Source organism: Rhinoderma darwinii, chromosome 3 (genome assembly GCF_050947455.1).
Source record: "Rhinoderma darwinii isolate aRhiDar2 chromosome 3, aRhiDar2.hap1, whole genome shotgun sequence".
Lineage (NCBI taxonomy): Eukaryota > Metazoa > Chordata > Amphibia > Anura > Rhinodermatidae > Rhinoderma > Rhinoderma darwinii.
Genome location: NC_134689.1, coordinates 174,395,944 through 174,421,959, shown reverse-complemented (window position 1 = coordinate 174,421,959; position 26,016 = coordinate 174,395,944). Strand labels below are relative to the sequence as shown.

Here is a 26,016-nt window from a genome sequence, read left to right as displayed (position 1 = left end):
GGCATGAATTTAAAATGCAAAAAACAATTCTGGAATAGCTGTTTTTTTTTATAATTCTCTCCAAAATAAAGTTAATAAAAGTTAATCAATATAGTGTATGCACCCAAAAATGGTGCAATTGAAAAATACAACTTGTCCCACAAAAAACAAGCCCTCATTATGGCTATGTCAACGTAAAAATAAAAAGTTTTGACTCTTGGAAGGCAACTAGGAAAAAGAAAAAATTTGGGCGCAAAAAAACAACCTAAATTATTCCAAGCAAGAGGCGGTTATAAGTTTAAAACTTAAATAGCATTAGTAAATCAGCCCCAACGTTCTTAGTCTTAATTTTTTTTTAACAACTGTATTAAACTTTATTAGCTTTTTTCACTCACACTAGAGGACTTTTACTTATGATTTTTATTAATGCATTAGTGCCTGTCTGTGAAAAACTGCCAAATAGGCATCTACAAATTGCAGCCATGGAGCCTACCTTAGGTCCCTTGGTGCCACATTTAATCATTGATTCCGCAATCGTGTCAGGGTGTTGGCAATGAGGAATCAAAGGAAGCCCCCTCCCATTATTTTTATCACTCAGAAGCTGCGGTCAGTATCTCTGATCTTGGCCATTAAGGCGGGAGACTGTCAAGTGGTGATGACTGGGGGCACAGCGTCTGTGCCAACATCATCACTGTGCCAAATATTACTACGCTGGTCCTCAACGGCAGGATTTTTTTTTGGTAGCGGTACAGCTTGTATTATAGTCCAGATCAAAATTCTGCAGGCTGAAATCCCCTGCCATTCCTGGCTGGCTCAATGTCTGCACATACCCTTCTTTGTTGATTTGAATGTTATCTTTACACCAGGCACTGTACAATGACTTATGCAGGAAATTTCACTGACCTACTGCATGATATGAGCTCAACTAAATTAGGGTTGTGCCTGACAACAAGCTTGTTATCTGTTTCCAATGACAACCAGCAGAAATGTCAATGCAGCCACATGCAATATTACAGGCTGTAACTCAGGGCCAGTACAAGATAAGTAATGCAATTTATTTACAAAGTAACTCTACCTTTTATATAGATCAAATCTCTATATAGACTGCAAAAGTCTTCAAAGGTGCACATACCCGTTCAGAAATATTCATTTATGTGAAAGTTTGCTCCATGAGAATATTCTGTGGCAGAAACTTCTTTTCAGTAATGTTTTTCTATGTTTTTTTCCCCCATTCTTTTTCTTTACATTCAATTTTTGAGCTATATCCTAAAATGGAGAAAGTGAATGGCTTTAAAATACCAAAGAGATAGATTTGTAGAGATGCAAAATGTCCTTTCCCTGAACATGGAATCTCTTAGAATGTAGCAAATCAGTTGCAAAACATCTGACTCATTTTATATTTCACTGAGTGTCATAAAAGCCGGCAACAAATTACAATGTGCTACAGTTTCCTGCAGCAAAAGAACCAAGGGCACTTCTACCAGTTCTAATTACCAGAGTTGTTTGTGCGCTAGATGCCGATTTCATCTCTAATGACTTGCCACATTACCCAGATCATCCACATCTTAGTGATCAGAGAGCCAAAGGCTTCACAATGCTATTCATTTGCACTTTATTCATGTTTTGTTTCTTTATTGCTGCTAATGAATATCTTATTTAATTACTTTAGGAAAGCTCATTTAAAGTGACTAGTGAAATCATATTTTATTCCATACTGCAGTCTGCGTGTTCATAAAAACAACATAGCACACCATGTCCCATTAAACTAGTGGCCACCATAGACTTCTGGTGATATGTGTAGACATACTGAATAACGGTCCTGATGCTGGAGGCAATTTTAGGCCTACGCTATAGATCTGTACTATAACAGGGTTCTGTCTAAGGTATGAGATGCTGCTGTAATGTCAGGACAAACTGCTCGTTGCTTCAGGTTGTCCAACCTATCCAGCTACAATACCCTGTGGCTGTTGTGCTATGGCCATAGACATGCATGCGTCAAACCTTTCAAAGATGGATTCAGTACAGTGGTTCTTGATAATGACCCATAATTGGATTCAATATGTCTTCCCATTCATAGTCACCTTTTGCAATGTCATCTTTTCATTTGTGTGAAAGTAACAATAAATTATCACAATTGTCACATGGACACAATAATATGTTTCTTAATACAGCCAAGTCCTTTTCTTTTTATTTTCCCCACAATTAAACCATCTAATTTGGGCAATAGAAATGCTTTTTTATTCAAATTTTATTTTATATCTTCTGTGTCCTTTTGTTTCTTCCATTTGCTGCTCAGAATATTGTTATGAGATAGCACCTTAGTCAAAGCTTTATCGTAGGTCACATGACCACAGCCGACTGAAGAAGTCATCTTTTTTATTTAGTTTAGTGCAATGTTTAGTCAAATAAACATGATTGTGAGCTGTCTAACTTTTCATATACCCAGGTGGTTACTAACAGGTGTTGATTATATGGTTCGCTTTAGATGCATGGGGTGATGGAGCATCTTGGGTTGTTACCCAGACAATATTGCAGTTTTTTTTTCATCTATTGCATGTTTATATTAATTTATTTATGAAATCCAATGGAATTTATTGATTTGATTATAGTATAGTCCCAGAAATAACAGCAATAGCAATCTTAGGCTCTGTTCACATCTGCGTTGGCGTCCCGTTCTGATGTTCCGTCTGAGGTTTCAGTCAGAACGGAACCCTGAGCAGACACAAACTGTCACCGACGGAAACCAGAGGTTTCCGTCCCTATCACCATTGATTGCAATGGTGACGGAGCCGGTGCCCATGGTTTCCGTTTGCCTCTTTTGTGCACCGGACCCGTCGTTTTGCCGGAAGCCATAGCGTAGTCGAATACGCTATTGCTTCCGGCAAAACGACTGATCCGGTGCTCAAAAGAGACAAACGGAAACCAGGGGCACCGGCTCGGTCACCATTGAAATCAATAGTGATGGGGACGGAAACCTCTGGTTTCCGTCGGTGTCAGTTTGTGTCTGCTCAGGGTCCCGTTCTGATGGAAACCTCCGAAGGAACGTCAGAACGGGACCCCAACGCAGATGTGAATAGAACCTTATCGAGGCCCAGTCTGTCATGGATTGACTGTGACCTCCATGTTACTTAGCTCCTTGCTATATAGATCATCCTTTCTTTTTTCAGCTCTGAAATCAGCAGCTCAACCAGTTTAGCAGTTTGGGGCACTGTAAATGGGATAATTGCAATAATTTGGAAGTAGATAGTTTCTTAAATGTGTCTACTAAGACTACATGTTACTTTTTCTGCAAAGGGGTGTAGCACAGATTTTACACCAGGCTGTGGGTTACAGTAGAATAAGGGTAAGGGTAGGTCATCGATGTGTTTTCCTGAAAAAATAAAATAAAACAACCTTTAAATGAAGAAACACAAAATGTGTCAGTTGTATTATCATTCACATTTAGATAAATTAATGAAATGCTTATTTGATCATTACACTGGAGATTTTGTATGTGTCATTAATTTTACTATTACATTCCTTTTTCAAACAGGATACTGATAATGATAAATGTGAACTTATTATTAATAATGTTCAACTCAAGCATGCTGGGAGATATTCTTGTACTGCGCAAAGCATTGTGGATAACTCCTCAGCCTCAGCTGATCTAGTTGTCAGAGGTAAGAACTTTAATCATTACTATCATTAGGTACTTAAGACTCATTTGAATACTTCTCGTGGATTTGTGGCTAGATGTTTATTGGAATGCCCTGACTGTATCTAAGGGAACTGGTAGCCCTTCTCTTTGTAAACATTAAAGCAACACATATAATATACAAATGTGTCCACCCTTACCTTTGCTTGAATTTGATTAAGAACTCCAATTTCTCATGGAACCATTTCAATACAATATCGCGACATGATAGCAAGACCCTTCACAGGCTGAAATTCTAATCACAGCCACCCGATGGCGACACAGAAACATATAATATAGACATCTTGTGGCAGAGTATCGTAAAATTATGTTGTTTTTTCTAAAGATAATCATCTTGCACCACACATCTCAGAATATGCTGAGAAATGAGGAAAGGTAAGGAAGGACACATCTGTAGTGTAATTATGTAAGCAACACTCCCATTATTCGGGCTGTTCTACTACATATTACTCTAGTTATTATGCCAGGGCTAAATAGCTATTTTCAGTGCTGACATCCTCTGGAACTGTGATGACGCCTCCAATAGACATTAGCACAGTTTTTGTAAATGAAGTGAGTAGGCACAGCTGGTGATGTTCCTCACCAGCCTATGGAAGAGGAGCCGTGGGTAAATGGAGAAGAAGTAAGTATATTTTTACACGTCGATGTTGCCAGGAAATATCTAGATGATATAATTGCCATTATAAGGATTCCGTAATATTACAAGCTCGCTTTTTCAAAAATTTTTGGCCTGTGGTCATAACCTCAATTGCAATACTTGTAGAAAATCATTACACTTGAGTAAACACAAATTGCAAAGAAATTATTTTATTTTGAGTCAAGAGCCAGTTAATCTTAAAGAGCAAAGCATTACTTGGGTGTAATATCATCCACAGTGGTCCTTATACTCATTAGGAAACCACAGATGGGCTTTGACATGATCATTTATTATTCATTAAGTGGTTTGAGTCGGATTAAGACATATTCTGTAGTACGGCAACACGGAACTATACAGTATACGGAGCTATCTGCTTTCGACACCGGTTACTGCATAACATCATATACTGATGACCGATCCTGTGGATAGGTTATCGGTATTAAAATCTGCCCCGTGCCTCGACATCCCCTTTAAAGGGTTTCCTTCCTTTATTGAATTAGATTCACGCAAGTCAAGCATCACAGTGGAAGCTACATAGACGTACTTCCAAACAACAGTGGTCCACAAAAATGTAATCTTGGGAACTGAACTTTATACAGAAGCATACAGTACATTAATGAGTTAAGCCTATTTTAATGCTGTACTATGAGAGCTTAATATATGAATACCAGACAACCGCTTTAAGATAGACTATCAGGACCACGTATAACACTTTCTAATACTAGTGAACAGATATTGCATACATTGCGTCTATATGTAGTTCTTTACTGCTGTAACATCTGTTTAACATCTCCTCCTTCTCATTTGCCAAGAATACTACTGAGATTAGGAAGTAGGAAGAACAGGCACAGAACTAGAAAGGTAGTAAGTAAACACATTTCAGCTATTTGGGATATCACTGTATGCCAGACAGTAAATGCCACCTATTAAAACCTGTTATTTCACACTAAATACAATTCTTCTAGAATTAATACTTATATATTTTTTTTATTTTTATTGTGCAAAGACAAGCAAAATAGAAAAAGGATGACACATTTTACTAATTATTAATTCATACAAAGGCTTTTTTTATACTTTACTTGAAAATAGATATCTTTATTTTAGGTCCACCTGGTCCTCCGGGAGGTTTAAGAACAGAAGAAGTAAGAGATACATCAGTGAAGCTCACATGGAGTAGTGGTACAGACAATCACCAGCCAATTTCCAAGTATACTATTCAGGCTAAAACTTCACTGTCAGAGGAGTGGAAAGATGTAAAGACTGGTATGTTGTGACCTGCTGCTTGAACCTCACCTTACTTAAAGCAGATCTACCATTAGAATATACTCCTTACTACTATTTAGAGGCATATTATCATGACAGTACTGCTGGAATGTTTCTGCAAATGGCACCAAAAATATGTTGCTGCTTGTATAATAGCTGCTAATAAATAATACAGAAGAATCATAGTTATGAGTCAGGAGGAGAGCACTTCCCGCACCTCTCCTGGCCCCTCACCAATGATTGACTGCTTTTGTGTATACAAGTGAAAATGTGCAGGCAGTTGGGGGGGGGGGGGTGTGAGGAGGCTTGGAGAGACAGGGGGAGCACTGGGCTTGTGAATATTGGGGGCTCATGCCTATGAGCATACCTCCCAACTTTCAAGTATCACAAAAAGGGACAACCGATGCAGCGCGTCGCAGCAATTTTTTTCCTTTTAAGCCACGCCTCTATTCCCACCCAATAGCCGCCCATACACACCGGGTTCAGCCCACACAGTATCATGCTCCCATAGTGACTCCCACACAGTATAATACCAAATAGCTGCCCCCACACAGTATAATGCCCCCATAGCTGCCACCATACAGTATACTGCCCCATAGATGCACCCATACAGTATAAAGCCAACACAGATGCCCAATAAAGTATAATGCCCGCACAAATGCCCCCATACAGTATAATGCCCACACAGATTCTCCCATGCAGTATAATGCCCATACAGATGCCCCATGCAGTATAATGCCCAAACAAATTCCCCCATACAGCATAATGCCCAATAGCTGCCCCATGCAGCGTAATGCCCCCATAGGTGCACCATAAAGTATAATGCCCACACAGATGCTCTCATATAGTATAATGCCCCCAGAGCTGCCCCATACATTATAATGCCCCCACAGCTGCCCCATACAGTATAATACGACATAGCTGCCGCATACAGCATAATGCCCCCGTAGCTGCCCGATAAAGTATAATGCCCCCTTATCTGCCCCTAGTGCCAGTGCCCTTGTATATAGTGACACAGTGCCCATGTAGATAGTGCCCATGTAATACCACAGTGTCTGCTGTAGATAGTGCCCCTATATTGTGCCACAGTGTCCATGTAGATTGCGCCACACACCCCTTAAAGATAGCGCCACCCCCCTGTAGATAGCGCCATTGGGACTCCCTTTAGGAGCGGAATCCCCAGCCAGAGCATAGGCTGGGGATTCCGCTCCTAGAAGGGAAGCCCTGTGTCACTGTCCATATATGGACAGTGACGTCAGTGGCTACTCCTTGAGCAAAATCCTCGTCGCCGACTCTGGCCGGGGATTCCGCTCCAGGAGGAGCACCTGACGTCACTGTCCATGTATGGACAGTGACCTCAGGGTTTTCCTCTGGGAGCGGAATCCCCGGCCAGATAAGCGGCAACGGGAATTCCACTCAAGGAGTAGCCACTGACGTCACTGTGACAGTAACATCAAGACCTTTCCCGATCACAGCACTTAAAGTAGCACTGTGCCCGGGGAGTCCTCGGCAAGTGGAGGATCTCCCTCTGCTCCTCCGCTCTGAACTAATTCTGAAGCAGGGAGCTGATGGTTCCCTGCCTCAGAATTGGGTTCAACTGTATCTGCGCCCTGAGGACGCAGATACTGTTGACAGCGGGACATACTCCTAGCCGCCAGGGACAGCGGGACAATTCCCAGAATCCAGGACTGTCCTGCTGAATCCGGGACGATTGGGAGGTATGCCTATGAGTCCGCTGCATTCTTTCTTAGGGGCTATTAACCAAATGGAATAATTTTTTGTGTCATTTGGAATAATAGCCTAGTGAACCTGTCATGATAGTATTCTGCACATTAGTATGCAGTATTTACACATTAGTAAACAGCATTTTCTCAAGACAGATCTGCTGCAACGATTATTTCACATTTCTTCAGAAATACTCAGCTTTCAGTGTCTTTACAACTTGCTTATCTCAGCAAAGAGTTCTAAAATAACTAGAATAAAAATATCTGCTGTTATTTGCATTGTTATGTAAAATAAGATCTATGTGACTGTTATTTTTTGTACCTTGATTTAGAAATACCCAACATTGAAGGAAATATGGAGTCAGCAAGAGTGATAGATTTGATTCCATGGATGGATTACGAATTTCGAGTTAGAGCAACCAATACATTAGGAAACGGTGAAGCAAGTATGCCATCACCAAAAATGAGAACAGCGGGGGCTGGTATGCATAATTTATAAAAGTATTCTTGTAACATGTGTGTGCCTTTGGTATAATGTATATTTAGATTTCTTTCTTATAGATTGTAATTGTAAAAAGTAGCTAAAAATACTTTTGGTATTTTACAGCACCAATTGTTGCTCCTTCTGATGTTGGCGGAGGAGGAGGAACTAATCGAGAGTTAACAGTAACCTGGGTGGTGAGTAAAGATGATATCATTATCTATTGCATGGTGTGAGTTGTTTCAGTACTAATAAAATGTCTTACAATCAAGCTCAGGCTGGCAGTAGCTAAAACCGGAAGTAGACACCAGGGCAGGGGAGGCAGTGGGCAGAAGCAAAAGGCCTGAGAGAGACACATTCCTTACACAAAGGGCACATGCAAGTGGTGCCCATCTAATTCGTTGTAATAGGTGGGATCCAAGCTGGGCATTGGCACATCCACTGCAGCATGTGCCAGCAGAATTGTACTATGGTACAGAAAGTAAGCTTTTATTAAGACATAAGGCTACCTATTAACAATTTAGTGAATATCATAGTATTACCTGTTTAGTGCAAATCATTTTATTAACAGTATATTTTTCTTCATAGCCTTTAGCACGCGAATACCATTATGGAGATAACTTTGGCTACATTATTGCCTTTAAACCTTTTAATGAAAGAGAATGGAGGAAAGTGACAGTAACCAATCCGGAAAGTGGGCGATATATACATAAAGATGATAGCATCACTCCTGCCACACAGTTTCAAGTAAAAGTTAAAGCCTTCAATAGAATGGGAGACGGTCCATTCAGCAGCACCGCAGTTATTTATTCAGCAGATGAAGGTGAGCTGCCGAATTTGTGTAGCAGTAAAATTATTTGTAATTGTAATTTGTAATGCAGATTTTTCATCAGAAATCTAAGCAAACTGTTGATTGTAACAAGAAGGAACTGAGCAAACATGTTTGTATAAATGCTTGAGATAGTTAGACAACAGCTTAGTATCCTAGTGTTGGTAAAGAACATAAGTAGCCTGATGGGAGCATCAAAATGACCATGACAATTGAAGGTGATAAGTATACTACCATTATTTACTTATTTCTTGGGTAGTGTAGAATATTTGTCATTTAGCTGTTAAATTTCAAAATACTTTTTTTTTTTTTCATTCTTACAATATTTAGGATAAAAAGCAAAAATAAACTGTATTTTCTGTGTAGTCAATTCTTGATTTGCATTTTTCCTGTGTTTTATACCAGCACCAACAGAAGCACCTATAGAAGTAACAGCCTTAGTGATGTCATCTTCTGAAGCACGTATAAATTGGCAGCCAGTAATTGGGCAGACAGTTATAGGTTACCAGGTGAGGTTGGCCATCAGATATGTTATACCGTAATACATGCCCATATAAATTTCACGTGCCAGTGGATGATAGAAATAAAGAAAAAAAACTTTGGCTGGATCTTTTATATATATATATATATATATATATATATATATATATATATATATATATATATATTTATATTCATTCATATATTATCCAAAAATGGCGACCGCACTCTCAGAACACTAATGCCACCTGAACACTATAAATAAATAAATAAATATGCATTGCTGCTGAATCTACTTACAATAGTGAGGTTCTTAGTGCACATTTTGATCAAATTGTGTGAGCCCACCTGCCACGACAAGGCAATCTCTATAAGGTATATATACATATATAAAGAGATATAGTAGAGTTCTTAAATACCATAGATAACACATATTGACAACATTGTACATATAAAAAAAATGGAGCTATCCAACTTAGAAGGTATAATAAAATACAATACATTGATATTAAGGCCTAGCATAAGACTCCAAAGAAAATACAGGAAATATTGTACAAATCATGTTATTAACCCCTTCCTGACATTCGCCATATATACGGTGCATGTCGAGTGGGGGAGTATGGAGCAGTATGGAGCAGTCTCACGGGCTGAGCCTGTTCCATAGAATGAGCGTGTCGGCTGTATCTTACAGCCGACACTTCAGTGTAACGAGTGGGTTCGTTTAACCCATTAAATGCCGCAGGCAATAGCGACCGCGGTATTTAAATGGCTAGAAACAGGGGTCAGCCCCCTGTAACGTTGCACTGCCCCCCACGCGATGCTTCATAGTAGTGTCAGTATGACGATATACTGCAATACGTTAGTATTTCAATATATCATGCAAGCAATCCAACGATTGCTGGTTCAAGTCCTCCAGGGGGACAAGTAAAAAAAAGTTAAATACAGTAAAATAACGTTTTTTTTAGAATATAAAATAAAAAAAATATTAAAAGTTAAAACAACAAGCACCATGTAAAAAAAATGAACATAACTGGTATCGACACGTCCGTAAAAGTCTGAACTATTACAATATATCATTATTCAGTCTGCACGGTGAATGCTGTAAAAAATGAAAACACCAGTATCACTGTTTGTTGCAAAAAAATAAGCCCTTAGAGTATGGTGACAAAACGCAAATGTTATTTTTAACTATCAGTTTTTACCTTGTAAAAATAGTGAAACATTAAAAATAACTATTTAAATTTGGTATTATCGTAATCGGTTCTTCGGCCGGTAGCCATTGAGCGCCGTGGGCAAACGCTGCGAAAAGTGCTTTCTCTGCCTCCCATTGATTTCAATGGGAGGTTAGAGACGGTACCGTGGGTAGAAAGAGCATGTCCCTTTTTTTTTCCCCGCAAGTGTTTTTACCGGCTCGCAGGAAAAAACACCTTTACCTCCCAGTGAGATCAATAAGAGGCGATTTTGGAAGTTTTTTGCCACGGTTTCCGACACGGTTTCCGCGCCAAAAAACTGTGTGGCCTGGGCCTAGTTGTGCACAAATCGACATCTCATGTAAAGGGGATTTTACACTGGGTGGTTATCGGGCAGACAAGTGTTCATAAAACGCTCGTAGCCGATAATTGCCCTGTGTAAACAGGACAGTGATCAGCAGATGAGCAAGCAAACACTCGGGGACGACCGCTCATCCGCATGCATAGCTCCTTGTGACAGGATCAAACGAGCGCCAATCAACGATGTTTCATTGATCGGCGCTCGCTGCACGGGCCAAGGGGCTTAAGTTTCTTTTCTTTGTATTTGGATATGAATGAAATTCGATCTTTGGTCTGTTGCAGATACAGTACATTCATTTCACAATTGGGCACACATATGTACAAGTTTAAAAATGTATACAATGGTTGTGCCTATGTGCATAGACACAGTTCATTATTGAAAAGCTTAGTTACTTTAAATACATAAATACGTTAATTTACCGTAAGTTACATTGGTAGTTATAATAATATATATTGTTATATAGTCAAGTATTCAGTAAATGGAGATATAGTTTTGGCTGCTGATTGCTATAACGTCATGGTCAAAATACAGATTTAAGTGAGAGTGCTATCATAGTATTTTTTCAGTGTTAGTATATGCTTAGAGTTATGGAACATTTTCTACAGGTGTTGACAAGATCAACCATATTACTCAATTAAGCCGCTCACACTAGAATGGTCTATAGATTTATTTTTATCATGTGCATGTTTTATATTACATTTACATGCCTGAGTTATTTTAAACTGAATGTAAAATATCATCTTTGCCAGATCCGTTACTGGCGCAGTCAAGACAAGGAAGCAGCAGCTCACAGAGTACAAGTGGAGCAATCCGATGAACCAGTCAGACTTGAAGGATTGGTTCCAGATACCTACTATAACTTAGATATGTTTGCATTTAATAGTGCTGGTGATGGGCCTAGAAGTAAAATTATTCATTTTCAAACCACAAAAGCACGTAAGTCCATAATCTGTCACTATTATTATTGTATTATTATTGCCATTAATATAAACCAATGTAAGCATGTGGTTACACCAATTTGTTGTACTGGTATTAAAGTGTATAGAATATATGTTTTTTTACGTAGGGGATATAACAGTATGGACTATATAGTCTCCCAGCATGGCATGGAATTCCACAATAACATGTTTATACATATGGATTCCTTTTATGTCTGGTACTAAATTTATAAAAGCAGTAAAACTTTGCATACATAAGGTGTATTCTAGTCATGTATTGTTTTCTGAAGCCTGCACTATGTATAGCATTAAAACTGTTAAACATCTGCTACAGTATGGTTTATGGTCCACAATTATTTGCATATATATTATTTATTGTAGTGTAATTTGGTACATTCACACCTTGGGAACAAAGCAAAAATCCATTTATCCTAAATTGTTACTAATGTTTGGAATTCCAAAGTCTACTTAGGTCGTCATTTTGCTTAAAGGGGTTGTCGTGTTAGCACTACCCCACTTCATATTCCATATTAACACTTGGATGTTATAGTCAAATGTCATAGTTATTGCAAAGAATGCCTCTTGCTCTGCAGGACCATCCATGGACAATATTACATGGTCAGCTTCTTTGGTGAAGAATTCAGTGCTACTATGTATTACATGGTGGCCCATGGCCAGCATGTAATACTACAATTTCCCTGCAGGGAAATTATACAGTTTTAGCTGATTGTCTGGAATGTAGCATCCAGACCTGTGGCGAACAGTTTGTGGCTTTGCAGCTGCATTTTCAAAAGTGTGTGGGGGGGGGGGGGTCCAGTTAAAACAACCCCTTTAAATATATCTTCTTATCTATAATAATATAATTTAGGTAGAAACACTGTGAAAATTCTGTAAATTATCATTTTTGTCCAGCCATCTGCATTAGCAATCTACTTCCCAATTATTCATGTGCTGCCTTTTTAATAACATAACAATATCAGCTTAGTTTTCATTTGTATACTCAAATTTCTAATTAAACATTTTTGTCTCAGCTCCAAGTCAAAAACCTAGAATTATTAGTGCGGTGAAGTCTGGCTCCCAGTATATCATCACTTGGGAACATGTGAAGCCATTGTCCAATGAATCAGCAGTGAGAGGATATAAAGTAAGTGTTGTCCATTTCTATCTATCTATCTATCTATCTATCTATCTATCTATCTATCTATCTATCTATCTATCTATCTGTCTGTCTGTCTGTCTGTCTGTCTGTCTGTCTGTCTGTCTGTCTGTCTGTCTGTCTATCTATCTATCTATCTATCTATCTATCTATCTATCTATCTATCTATCTATCTATCTATCTATCTATCTATCTATCTATCTATCTATCTATCTATCTATCTATCTGTCTATCTCTCTCTCTCTCTCTCTCTCTCTCTCTCTCTCTCTATCTATCTATCGATCGATCATTCTATTCTAACACATATGCACACATAAAACTTGTTTGTTCACATCATGCAAAACACGTATTATTATTTTTGCTGAAGATTCTTTACAAGCCCGCTGGACAACATGCAGGCACGTTGTACTCTACTGGGGAACATTCATTAGAGGTGCCAGTGCCCAGGGAAGGAGAATGTATTGTTGAAGTTCGAGCCCACAGTGAAGGAGGAGATGGAGCAGTTGCTTTTATCAAACTTACTAGTAAGTGCATTTGTCCTGCTAAGTGTCTTTGTCTAGAAAGTCATTTGTCCTGAAGCTTTGTATTCTGCCCTGTGGTCCAAAAAGTTTTTTTACTAACTGCTGTTCACTCAAAGTTTTGTAATAATGATGAGGAACTGTATTTGATAACAAACAACAACATGTAGGTAGTTCCAACTAAAGTATGGATATTCAACTACCCAGTTTATTTTATTTTTTTTAATCTATACCAGTGGAGGGTTCCCACCCTCCACCTATGCACAACATGTCCACTTTTTGCATTGTAAACTTTGTTGTTATTATGGCTCAAACAAGAAATTTCATCCATTAGGACAAATATGTTATTTGTGAATAAACCCGTAAGAAATAGACCCTAGTGGCAAGTGATGGTCTCCAAAGTCCGTTCCAAATGGGATTTTTTTCTACTGTACCTTTGGAGCCTATTATTGTATCTGAACCAACTAAAGGATACCCTGGTGTGCCAGTACAACTCTATAGACAAGTGTTCTTGGTACTCTGGGCTTTATGTTGGTCATAATTGTGTATCGTCTTGTCTTTTCTTATAAATTACCACTTATCTTTTAGTGTCCTTTAGAAAAAACAAATAAACACTGATATTAATATTTCTTGTGTACTTGTATTACAGGTGACACGTCAGGGATATTTCCCAGTATTATTGGAATATTGCTACCAACTTTTGGCCTCCTGGTTTACCTGGAATTCTGAATGTAGGTCTCTTTAGATCATCCTGAGTGCAGTGTACTCCTTTCACAACTATGAAGGAAACTATTGTTTTATGACTACTGCGGAACCAACTAAAGCCAAAAAATGAGAAAAAAAATACATATATATTACCCAGCAGATTTATGAACTTTAAATAGGATTAAGGCATTCAGGAACTCCTCTGAGGATATCATTTTCAAGGATAATAGATCATTTTTAATTTGTTCCAATATGCCTTATGAAACACTTACGCCAGTCTCTGACAGTTGCATGATCAAATGGGGCAAGTTACAGTGTTAAATTTCAAAACTTAGACTGTACAGTAAAAGTAAAGTCACCATACATAGGTGACAAATCTTAACAATAACAAATTATGAAATATAATAGAGATTCAAATGTTGTATATGATACGTGTAGAGTAACTACATCTGTCTGTACTATCTGTTTTGTGTGCTGCATATTTTTGAATGAGCCCTGTCAAGGCCTCTGGACATACAGTCAGATCAAAAACAGTCATTGTATTAGACAGAATTTCATTTCTACAACAAATGAATGTAGAGTCAGAATGATGAAAATGACAATTGAATTTTAGAAGTCTGTATTGTACACATATCATTGATTCCTTAGAGGTGCAAACATGAGATGACCTATTTTCGGTATTAGGGAGTTTGCACTGGCAATAGATATGTCACACTGTAAATAGTGCAATAGATGGCCCACTTATGAATGTAAAGTATATATATAGCATATAAAGCATACTTCATAAAAGATGAAAACTGCGTAAATATTTCAAATCATTAATATGTAATTTTGCACATGATGCAAAGCCATAAGATCAGAAAAATTTAAATATTAAAAAAAAAAATCAATAAATGAGCAGACATCTATGATTGATAATGAAATTCTGAAGAACATGTATACAAAGGGTACAGTAAAGCTTGTAAGTCTTCTTGCAGTGTGCAGGGAATACCTTTACTGAAGAAAGGAATTTTTTGCCAAAACTGCATGTGCATTCTAAGAATATGTTGGCACGTTACAAAATTATACGAAACAATGTGGAGGAAATATGGTGTTCCCAATGATATTGTATAATTTTAAAACATTTTAAGTGTAATGTGTGCCAATGTTGGAATATTATCCATTTGGGGAAACAAGAGCTCCAGCAGCAAGTAGATGACATAGTAAATAACAATACAAGAAATGTTAAACTGAGTGAAGTCGTGTTTTAGACGAAGTATCAATAGAGATACAGCAAAGTTTTTCTTGGTTTCCTCATTCCAGTATGACCTAAATTGGTTTTCTAACTATGACCATCAATGTCTACTATATCTAATAAAAAATCTATCAAGTTCATTGTAATATTGTAGTTGTCTGCTCTCCAAAGAAATTGAATATCTAAGAACATTTTCTTTAATTCGACCTTAAGATGGTATCTTTACAGTTACAATGCCCATTGCTGGCAATGGGATCTCCCAGATGCTAAAGTTGAAATACTGGTTCAGATGTAGCAATAAGACAAACTACATCTGTACATAATCTATTGTAAATGAGAATTTAATTGTAAAAGTCACCTGCATAGTATCATGTGTATTACTGTGTTTTATAGTGAAACCTGCCCAACTTTGATTGAGAGTCAGCAGAAGCCACTTAAAATTGGCTTTTATTTATTATTCTAGAGATATGTCACTAGCCACATAGTTATGGACGGAGAATATGACATCACAAACAGAAGTTGTTCATTTGATATGGTATGGTAAATGTAAATGTGACCATATTTGGGAATAGTTGTGTATCAAGTGATGTGGAAAGTGGTACAGCTTGTGGTATAGTTATAGAAGTTTGAGAAATATATTAGAAAAAATAAGTGAATGATCATGAACACAAGCAGTAATGTTCTGCAATGTTGTGTTACTGACACTTCTGAACTTAATGAATGTGTTTGTTCTGACTTTGTCTATTTTTTTTCCTTTTGTGTATTGTTCGGTTATAATTATTTCAGCGTTGTGCTTCAGTATTTCAGTTCATGCGTGAATGGTACTACACAGTATTATGAAACCGGGTCTAGTAATAGTGCAATGTTTCAATTTATTTCCAAGAAATTCTAAATTGTATTATTTTTTTTGTTCTTAGCACAAACTTGTTAGCTGATCTGATTGGGTATAGTTACTTTACCTTTATAGATACAATACCATAGAAGTCTTTATTAATATATTCTGAATGAAAACAATTCTACCGTGTTCCCCTGTCTTTAATTTTATATTTTTTTGTATTGCCTACATATATGATAATATCTTAGTGTTGTTTAATTCACAGTCCTTGTCTGTTTATTAAATGGTTATTTCAACAATAGAAATTTTTACTATATACATTTAATGAAATTATATAAAACTCTAAATGGGAAATATCACCAGTTCTGAATTCAAAAACATTTTTGGCAAGGTGTATGAGTGCACGTGTGTAGATAGATCATGGGTGAAGCCCCAAGTGTAAGTATGAAAATAAATGACATTTTTGGGGTGCTGTGCCTTTCATGAACCATTACTTCACTGTACTTATACCATACCTATATACTGACAAAGAAAATTCAATTTTCCAATGAAGGTGATGCATCCCATTTTAGTAGTATGCTAAAGCACAGGGATACCTTTTTCATTTCTGTAGAACCCTTTCTCATTTTTATAAGTACTCTCAAATTCAGCTAATGTTTTGCCAAATGCATGATGGCCTTTTAATTTTTCTAATAAGTGAACAAAATTTGTATATTTTATTTTATTTATATTTATTATTATTTTTTGTTTTTTTTGTTTATACGCCATGTAAAGGAAAGAATGTGTCCCTTTATGTCTAAACTAGGCATTTAAGAGTAAAAGTAAGACCTGGGAATGCAACACAATTGCGCAGTTCAGCTTTGCAACCAATACTACGACCTTATTACCAATTTTTAGTAGCAAATATAACTAAATATATCAGCTAATTGAAGCTCAATTTCTTGATTCTAACAACATTAATGCTAGTTTTATTATGTTAGAATGCTAATTTGAAAATACATTGTTTTGTTATAGATGCACTTTTTTTTTTTTTACCTTGGCTGTTTGTTCAAATGTTGTTTTTTTTTAAGTGGAATAGGCAGGGATCTTATGTTATAATTTTTTTGGGCTTTTGTCAAAATTAAATATCAGTATTACTCACCGTGTAACTGCTGCCTTTTAAATTTGCCAAAACATGTTTTGTTAAAAAAAAGAAATCCAAAATAAAGGCATTTGACAAACTATATTTTGATAATTTTTACATTCTTCCTTACGGGATATGATCTGGTCAATTGTCAGGCTGTGAGTTTAAAGTGTACTTCCAACAATAGATAAATATGTGGTAGAAAAGGTGAATACGCAGCTTTTACTAATATTACTAATTTAATACCTACTGAGATAGTTGGGCTAATACATGCATATAGCAACCTAAGTGAACTGTGTGACATATGAATATAAACACCTATATAAGAAATCACACATAAACCATTTATAGCGAAAAAGCTACGTGCGAAACATGTGTTGGGGTTGATCCCCCCCATAGTTCTGGTCTGTATGCCTCCTTAAATCGCATTCCTTGCTGTCTGGTTTTTCATCATTATACTTTTTTCTCCTTGGGTGATTTTCTATCCATATTTAACTGTATTATTTATGTACCAGTTTGTGCACGCACTATTTGCACTATACTATATGAGGCTGTGGGACCCGACCTATTTAGGGATCCTTTTTTCATGCGTAATGTTACTGCCAATGTAATATTACTAATTGTCAGAACTCCATCATCCTTGTACAGGGCTCAAATGCCCCATCTGCCTGAACTACTAACTATTAGAAACCATTGTAAAAATATTATAGTAACATAAGGTTTAAAACTTAAGTATTGATAGTACAGCATTTTTTTCCGATAAATCACAGCTTGAAATGTCAGTGTGAAAGTGGGTGGGTAAATGAGACAAAGGCACCCAGACTAGAGTGTTTGGAGAGGTCCAGGCGAGAGAGACAGAGAGAGCGCGTGTGAGTATGCCTCACTGAGTTCTGAAATTGCAGGTCCACAAGCAGGTATGTCAGGGGGCAAGCAGGCATGTCAGAAAGTCTTGAAATTAGAAGAAGCCAGCAACACAGTGCAACTTAAATCTATTCATGTACACATACACATATCTATAAAAAAAAACTGTTTCAGGACAATAGAATATATGTGCTTTAAGGTGACATTTTCCGTTTAATGTGTTTTTTTCCCCAGATAATATGGATGTAGCCATCTTTATCTTGATTCTGATAACACAACAAAAGCCATTGAAAATGCATTTAAAAAGTCAAGATAAGGGATCTAGCCACTGTTTATTTAATGCGGTAAAAGTCAAGATAAAGACGGCTACATCTGTATGCTTTCCTTATAAAGTGTTTCTACCATCTCCACAAATGAAAGGAAAGTACTCACTGAGGCTCCATGCACACGACCGTAAAATTGCCCGTAATTTTGGTCCGTAATTACAGGCCCATTAGATTCTATGGCTGACAAACACCTTCCCGTATATTTACGGGGGGGGGGGGGGGCGTGCTGTAGAAACCTGCTGAGAAAAATTGAACATGTCCTATTTTTTTATTTTACAGACCGTGCTCCCAACTTTTATAAAAACGGCCAGCTGGCCGCGGCCCGGCCGTGCCCGAAATTAGGGGTCATAGCTACGGGCAAGGTCTTGTGCATGAAGACTATGAGCTAAATTTAAAATGCTGTTCTGATTGTTCATTCTTTATCCAAAACAGTGGACAAGACTGCGTGTTAGCAAATGTGATTTTGGTGCTACTGTTGTTGCAATACAGATCTAGGAAATCTTTGCAGAACTACTTCTATGTACAACTGCAATTGCGGTACTGCATGCAAATCTGTGATCTTTATATACAATTTACAGTAGTGGAGAAAACAGACTGTTAAACATCACAGTGGTTAAAAAAAAATTTAATCCAAAATGTGAATGAGATTTACATTTATGTAACATCTGGATCCTGAAGATTTCAAGTCTTGGAAAATATCCCAGCAAAACACAAAGTCTGAACACAGCCTTATTTTGGGTTTTACATTTGAATTCTAATGCAGTAGTTTTTTGTCTAAAATGAAACTAAAATATTTGATTTATCAACCTGCCTCAATCTTCACATTTTCCCTCATGACCATTTTTTTAATTATATTTTTAACATACGAAATAAAGTAACAATCAGGGCAAAGGTGAATAACCACATGCAAAGTAAACAAATGAGTAGGGCGTAAGATAAACGAGGCTCTAAAAGTAAATAAAGTAATATTGAAAACATATTGTCAGCTATGCTAAGATAGAAATACTAGGTAATTGAACATATGGAAGATACAATAGAATAAAACTCCAGAATGTGACACGTAAATTAGTCCTTTTAATATGGTATGACACAGAAATGATAGGTAAGCTATGTCAATAAAAACAAGTGAAGACTGGGTGTATAAAGAACAACTCAAGAGGTCCTACAAAACAAAAAATTGAAAAAAAAAATGGATGGTTGGAGGGGAAAGGGGGACAGAAACCAATGCAACTTAAAAAGGAATAGTATACGTAAAAATGTTGCAAATTCATTGTGTGCCGAACGGTCAGCTAAGAGTGCCTCCATACGCATAACGATATCCACTTTTCTAGACCACTCTGCAACTGATAGGATTATGGATTGCCAATATCGAGGAATAATAGTTTGTACCGCTACCAAAAGGTAACAGAAGGAAGTCATGACTTATTGAAAGGAGGGCCAGTGCAGCAGAGCGTGGCACCATAATACCACAAAGCCTCTCTCCTACTGAGTAGATTTGGAACTAAAACAGTTGTAACAGAAGACAATTCCACCAAATATTCAGTAGGTTGCCCATATTGCACATACATCTCCATAAAGTGTCTGGTACTGAGGGATAAAATGAATAAATCACGGTAGAAGATTCAACATAGAATAAATCACGGTAGGTGATTCAACATAGAAAGGATTTTATAATTGCGTTCCTGAGCTCTAGAGTGCGATAGAGAGAGATTGAGCTAACATGCACATTTTGTGGTCATTCTCATCTGCCATCTTAGTTTTAGGCTTTGTGAGGGTCGATCTAGCTATTCTAGAGTAAGACATACCCCAGACAAACTAGCTAGTCTAGTGAATAAAGACTATTTGGGTCTCGAGACAAGAACACATCCAGGTATTTAATACTGGAGGAACAATATTTAAAAGGAAATACAGAGGCTAAATGTGAGGCTTCTCCCAGAGATAAGGACACATCTAGGGCCTCTGTCTTGGTATAGTTAACTTTCAAATTTCATAGTTGGCCAAAGCGTTCAAATTCATTGAAGGGAAAGTACTTTTAGGATTGGGAATATAGAGTAGGAAGTAACATAGTTATGTCCACAAATAGATAGTGCTGACATATTAGGATCAGCACGAATCGCACAGCCCAGGTGCTCCATGACAAGGATGAAGAGTAGAGGAGACAGTGGGCCCCCCTAACTTGTTCCATTTCTTATATTGAATAGATTGAATAAGAAACCATTCAATATAAAGGGACAGAATCCTACCTGAAAGCACCGGGGCCAGGCCTATCTGCTGTAGGGAAAGATCTAGGAATCTCCAATGCACCCGATCATTTGCCTATTCAGCATCTACCAAAAGGAGACAGAGGAAGTCATTTTGAACTGGCATAGGCCATGAGATTCACTGACTTAATAGTGTTATCTCTAGCCTCCCTTTAGCAAAGCCAACTTGGTCATAATAAATCAATTTTGGGAGAATGGGCTGTATCCTATTCGCCATAATTTTGGAAACAAGTTTCACTTTATAATTTATTACAGAGATAAGCCTCAGCAAAGTGATCATCAATGGTGTCATGTACCTAAGAAGAGATTAGGTGGAGGGCTGTCTCAGTAATATAGTTCAATATAGTCCAGGGCCTGAGGGGACATATCAGTATAGAAAAAGGGGAGATTGTAAAGGGAAGTATAATAGGCCGAAATGCGTTAGTAATTTGGTAATGGTTGTGAAATATATCTCCTGTTGATGATTTCATAAAGAGGTCACACAGGGGTACAACAAGCATGCCAGAGATCTGCATTTATCAGAATGTTCTCAATACTGGGCTTTAATCCTCTCTCTAAATGCAAGAAATTTCTCAACAGTTTCAGTTTCTGTAGGCAGTCTGTGGTGTGCAGAAGTTCCGCTGCTACTATAGGGGAAAGTATGGATTTATGGACGCACTCTAAATTTGCAAGTTGGAAGATGATGGCGTATTATATATTAGAATGCTTCTCATAGACTTTAAAACTATGGACATTGAGAAAGCAAACTTTCAATGATTGCATGATTACTGTCATGCAGGGGATATCGGAGGGGAGAGTAAAAAAAAGGGGAGAAAGAAAAGATGAAAAGAAAAAATGGAGGGGGGAAAGGAGAAGGGAAGGTGTAACACCAAAAGGGGATAGTGGCTTTCAATGAGGGGCACTACCTGAGTTTTACTGAGGCCTCATGATTTTCCAGAAGTTGTCTCCGCTGCTTCTGTATATATAAAGGCATATGATTCAGTTTGGAGCTTAACATTTTCTCAGATTTTTTTCATGCCATAGTTTTAACAACACAACTATAAGTAATGCTTTTCATATTTAACCTGTTAGTGACCACCAATATGCCTTTTCACAGAGGTCACCAACGGGCCTTTGTAATTAATGTCACATAATAATTATTAATGAAGGTGCACAGTAAAAAAATTAATGAATAAAACTATTTGTTTCCATAAAAAGTGGTTTTATTTAGTAAAAGTGTAAAAAATTAATTAAATTAAACATGGTATGGTATCAACGAGATCGAAATGACCAGACAGATAAAGGTAACGTTATTTAAACCACAAGGTGAACGCCGTTTAATAAACTGCAAAAAACAACGGTGGAGCTGTTTTTCTATAGAGTCTATGAAAAACGGCTCCAAAAATGTGCCAAGAAGTAACCTGCACTTCTTTTTCGCGCTGTCTTTTTACGTGCCCGTTTTGCAAAACGGCCGCGTAAAAAAACAGCCCGTTGGAACAGAATGCCGTCTTTCCCATTGAAATCAATGGGCAGATGTTTGGAGGCGTTCTGCTTACGATTTTTCGGGCGTTTACGGCCCGAAAAACGGCCGAAAATAGGCCGTGTGAACATACCCTAACACTTATTAGGCAGCTTTTTGTGTTTTGGGCACAGTTTTGAATGACAGCAAGTTAAATGGTTCAGTGCTTCAAGTGTTAAACATGCATTTGAAAAGCAAATCAATTCAACATACCTAAGCTGGGCACAAAAACTGCCACTAATCTTAGCAAAAGTAAACAGCCCAGAGCTAACAGAAAAGCAAGTGTAACACAAAAAAATAGGACAATATAATATTGTACAATATGCAAATGTAAGCACAGCGGTGATAAATTAAAGCAAACCCGAGTTTTCAAAAAAATAAAATAAAGTCATTGACTTGTTTGGGTAATGGTCATGGCCATCGTCAGCACCCGGCGAACCAAGGCAACTGTCCTTGGCAGGAGCCCACTCGGCCACAAGGTACTCGCTGCCGTCATGGCTCCTCCAGGAGCGCAATCCCTGGCCAGAGCATTGCCGACGCTCTGGCCGGAAATTCCGCTCCTAGAGGAAACCCCTGATGTCATATATGGTCAGTGACGTCAGGGGCTCCTCTTGGAACTGGAATCCTCGGCCAGAGCTTTGCCAATTCTCTGGACGGGGATTCCGCTCCTGGAAAAAGCCCCTGACGTCATGATCCATAAATGGACAGCGACATCAGGGGCTCCTCCTGGACTGGTATCCCCGGCCAGAGTGTTACCGACACTCTGGATGGGGATTCCGCTCCTGGAGAAGCCCCTGATATTACTATCCATGTATGAACAGTGATGTTAGGGGCTCCTCCTGAACTGGAATCTCCAGCCAGAGCAGTGCCGACGCTCTGACTGGGGATTCCGCTCCTGGAGAAGACATATATGGACAGTGACATTAGGGGCTCCTCAAGGAGATCTGGCTTGGCATTCCACTCATAGAGGGAGCACCAATAGCGCTATCTAGAGGGGGTGTAGCGCTATCTACAGAGGGGGGTGTGTGTCACTATCTACAGAGGGGTGTGTGCGTGTGGCACTGTCTACAAGGGGTTGTGTGTGGCACTATGTACCGGGGTATGCAACACTATCTACAGGGGGCTGTTTGTGGCATTATCTACAGAGGGCACTGTGGCATTAACTACAGAGGGCACTGGCATTATCTACAGAGGGCACTTTATGGGGGCACAAACTCGGAGCCTAACTTCTATATGGGGGACATAAAGGGGGCCTAACTTTTATATGAGGGCAGAAACTGGGGGCCTAACTTCTATACGGGGGCATAAACAGGGCCTAATTTCTATATGGGGGCACACACTGCAGTTTTCTGCCATTTTACTGTTGCCGTGAGTTCCCTGCAAAGGGGCCACTAAGTGTGTGTCACCCAAGGGCCCACATAATCCTGGAGCTGGCCCTGGTAATGGTCCTGTGTGTGTAGAACCATGTTTTAGCACAAACAGATATTCCTTTTTCCTGCTATGAGGCCTGTTTTGGCTGCACAGCTACTTGCTGTTTTCTCTGAAGCTGGGGGCTCATGTACCTATGATGGCCGTCTGCCAGCACTTTACTGTTCTGTCCTTCTGTTCCCTTACTTCCACGGAGGCATGAGGGGAGAAAGTTATAGCCAGAAATTATAACAGAGGAGAGGCTGCAAACTTACTTCCACATGCTGCGGAGACGCTGTGACTTTGAGCAGAGGAACAAGCTGTCCGAGGACTCGGGAGCACGCATGTGAAGAGCAAAGACCCCCCACACTTACTGCAGTCCGTTTTAGTGTCTCTGCTGCTAGAGACTGACTATCCCTAACAACAGGCAGTGGACAGCAAGTTAGGAGGAAGTGAAACCCCCAGTGGCAGGCAGTTCATAGCGATTTTTATGGGGTAAGATTTGGTAATTAACCCATTAGCTGTGAAAAGAGAACGTTGTGTGAAAAGTCAGTGACCATTTAAAGCAAAGTTTTTGTTCTTTTAACATATGTGGACATATTTATATTTCATCTTCATTCACAAATTGACTTTGCCATAATTTATTAAAAATAAAAAAAACTGCTGCAATTTACTGTAAAATCGTGTAGGGGTTTGCCACGCATTTCTCAGAATTTCTTGTACAGGCACTCTTAGATCCATTTTATATGATCTAATTTAGTCCTGACTCAATGTACCTGGTCTGACCCTGTAACTAAAATATGTAAATCACCATTTAATAACTTGTGAAGCTTGGCTTAAACTGGCAAAGCAGATTTATAATTCAGAGTGTACTTTTAAGGCCTCATGAACACGACCGTAGCCATGTGCACGGCCGTGATTTTCGGGTCGGCCGGCTGCGGACTGTCAGCCGCGAGCCACCCCCAAATCGCGGGACATGCACATGGCCACGGCCATTATTTTCAATGAGCCTGGACCGCAGAAGACGGCCATAATAAGACAGGTCCGTTCTTTCTGCAGTGCCGGCTCCCGGGCAGTGCACAGACCGTAAAAACTACGGTTGTTTGCATGGCCCCATAGAAATGAATGGGGCCGCAATTCTCCCGTCGATTTTCGGGGGAATTGCGGCCACAAAAGCACGTTCGTGTGCATGGGGCCTTAAGCTGAGAGGTCAATAAAATCCTCCAATGCACTACTTTCATTGTGGTCTTAGTTATTTGTTTAGGTTTTTGTTTTTTTTTCTCATCTTTTCCTTCTCTTCTTTACAATACATGGTTGGGTGGGGAATAAGAGATATAGAATTTGTCGAATTTTATGATGAATATAAATTATATATATATATATATATATATATATACAGTGAAGGAAATAAGTATTTGAACCCTTGCTGATTTTGTAAGTTTGCCCACTGTCAAAGACATGAACAGTCTAGAATTTTTAGGCTAGGTTAATTTTACCAGTGAGAGATAGATTATATAAAAATAAAAAATAAAATCACATAGTCAAAATTATATATATTTATTTGCATTGTGCACAGAGAAATAAGTATTTGATCCCCTACCAACCATTAAGAGTTCAGCCTCCTCCAGACCAGTTACACGCTCCAAATCAACTTGGTGCCTGCATTATAGACAGCTGTCTTACATGGTCACCTGTATAAAAGACTCCTGTCCACAGACTCAATTAATCAGTCTGACTCTAACCTCTACAACATGGGCAAGACCAAAGAGCTTTCTAAGGATGTCAGGGACAAGATCATAGACCTGCACCAGGCTGGAATGGGCTACAAAACCATAAGTAAGACGCTGGGTGAGAAGGAGACAACTGTTGGTGCAATAGTAAGAAAATGGAAGACATACAAAATGACTGACAATCGACATCGATCTGGGGCTCCATGCAAAATCTCACCTCGTGGGGTATCCTTGATCCTGAGGAAGGTGAGAGCTCAGCCGAAAACTACACGGGGGGGAACTTGTTAATGATCTCAAGGCAGCTGGGACCACAGTCACCAAGAAAACCATTGGTAACACATTACGCCGTAATAGATTAAAATCCTGCAGTGCCCGCAAAGTCCCCCTGCTCAAGAAGGCACATGTACAGGCCCGTCTGAAGTTTGCAAATGAACATCTGGATGATTCTGAGAGTGATTGGGAGAAGATGCTGTGGTCAGATGAGACTAAAATTGAGCTCTTTGGCATTAACTCAACTCGCCGTGTTTGGAGGAAGAGAAATGCTGCCTATGACCCAAAGAACACCGTCCCCACTGTCAAGCATGGAGGTGGAAACATTATGTTTTGGGGGTGTTTCTCTGCTAAGGGCACAGGACTACTTCACCGCATCAATGGTAGAATGGATGGAGCCATGTACCGTCAAATCCTGAGTGACAACCTCCTTCCCTCCACCAGGACATTAAAAATGGCTCGTGACTGGGTCTTCCAGCACGACAATGACCCGAAACATGCAGCCAAGTCAACAAA

General features: G+C 38.7%; 1 protein-coding gene across 1 annotated transcript in view; it reads left to right on the top strand.

Annotated features, from left to right (window-relative positions):
* The window catches only part of CNTN1 (contactin 1), a 130,339-nt gene extending 113,092 nt beyond the window's left edge, over positions 1-17,247 (top strand). The window contains exons 15-24 of the mRNA XM_075857060.1: positions 3,512-3,638; positions 5,415-5,573; positions 7,630-7,779; positions 7,905-7,975; positions 8,367-8,601; positions 9,013-9,116; positions 11,388-11,574; positions 12,608-12,720; positions 13,100-13,256; positions 13,900-17,247. Coding sequence (XP_075713175.1) covers positions 3,512-3,638; positions 5,415-5,573; positions 7,630-7,779; positions 7,905-7,975; positions 8,367-8,601; positions 9,013-9,116; positions 11,388-11,574; positions 12,608-12,720; positions 13,100-13,256; positions 13,900-13,979 — 1,383 coding nt within the window. The 3' untranslated portion in view covers positions 13,980-17,247. The remainder of the gene's footprint in view (positions 1-3,511; positions 3,639-5,414; positions 5,574-7,629; positions 7,780-7,904; positions 7,976-8,366; positions 8,602-9,012; positions 9,117-11,387; positions 11,575-12,607; positions 12,721-13,099; positions 13,257-13,899) is intronic.
* The last annotated feature ends 8,769 nt before the right edge of the window (positions 17,248-26,016 follow it).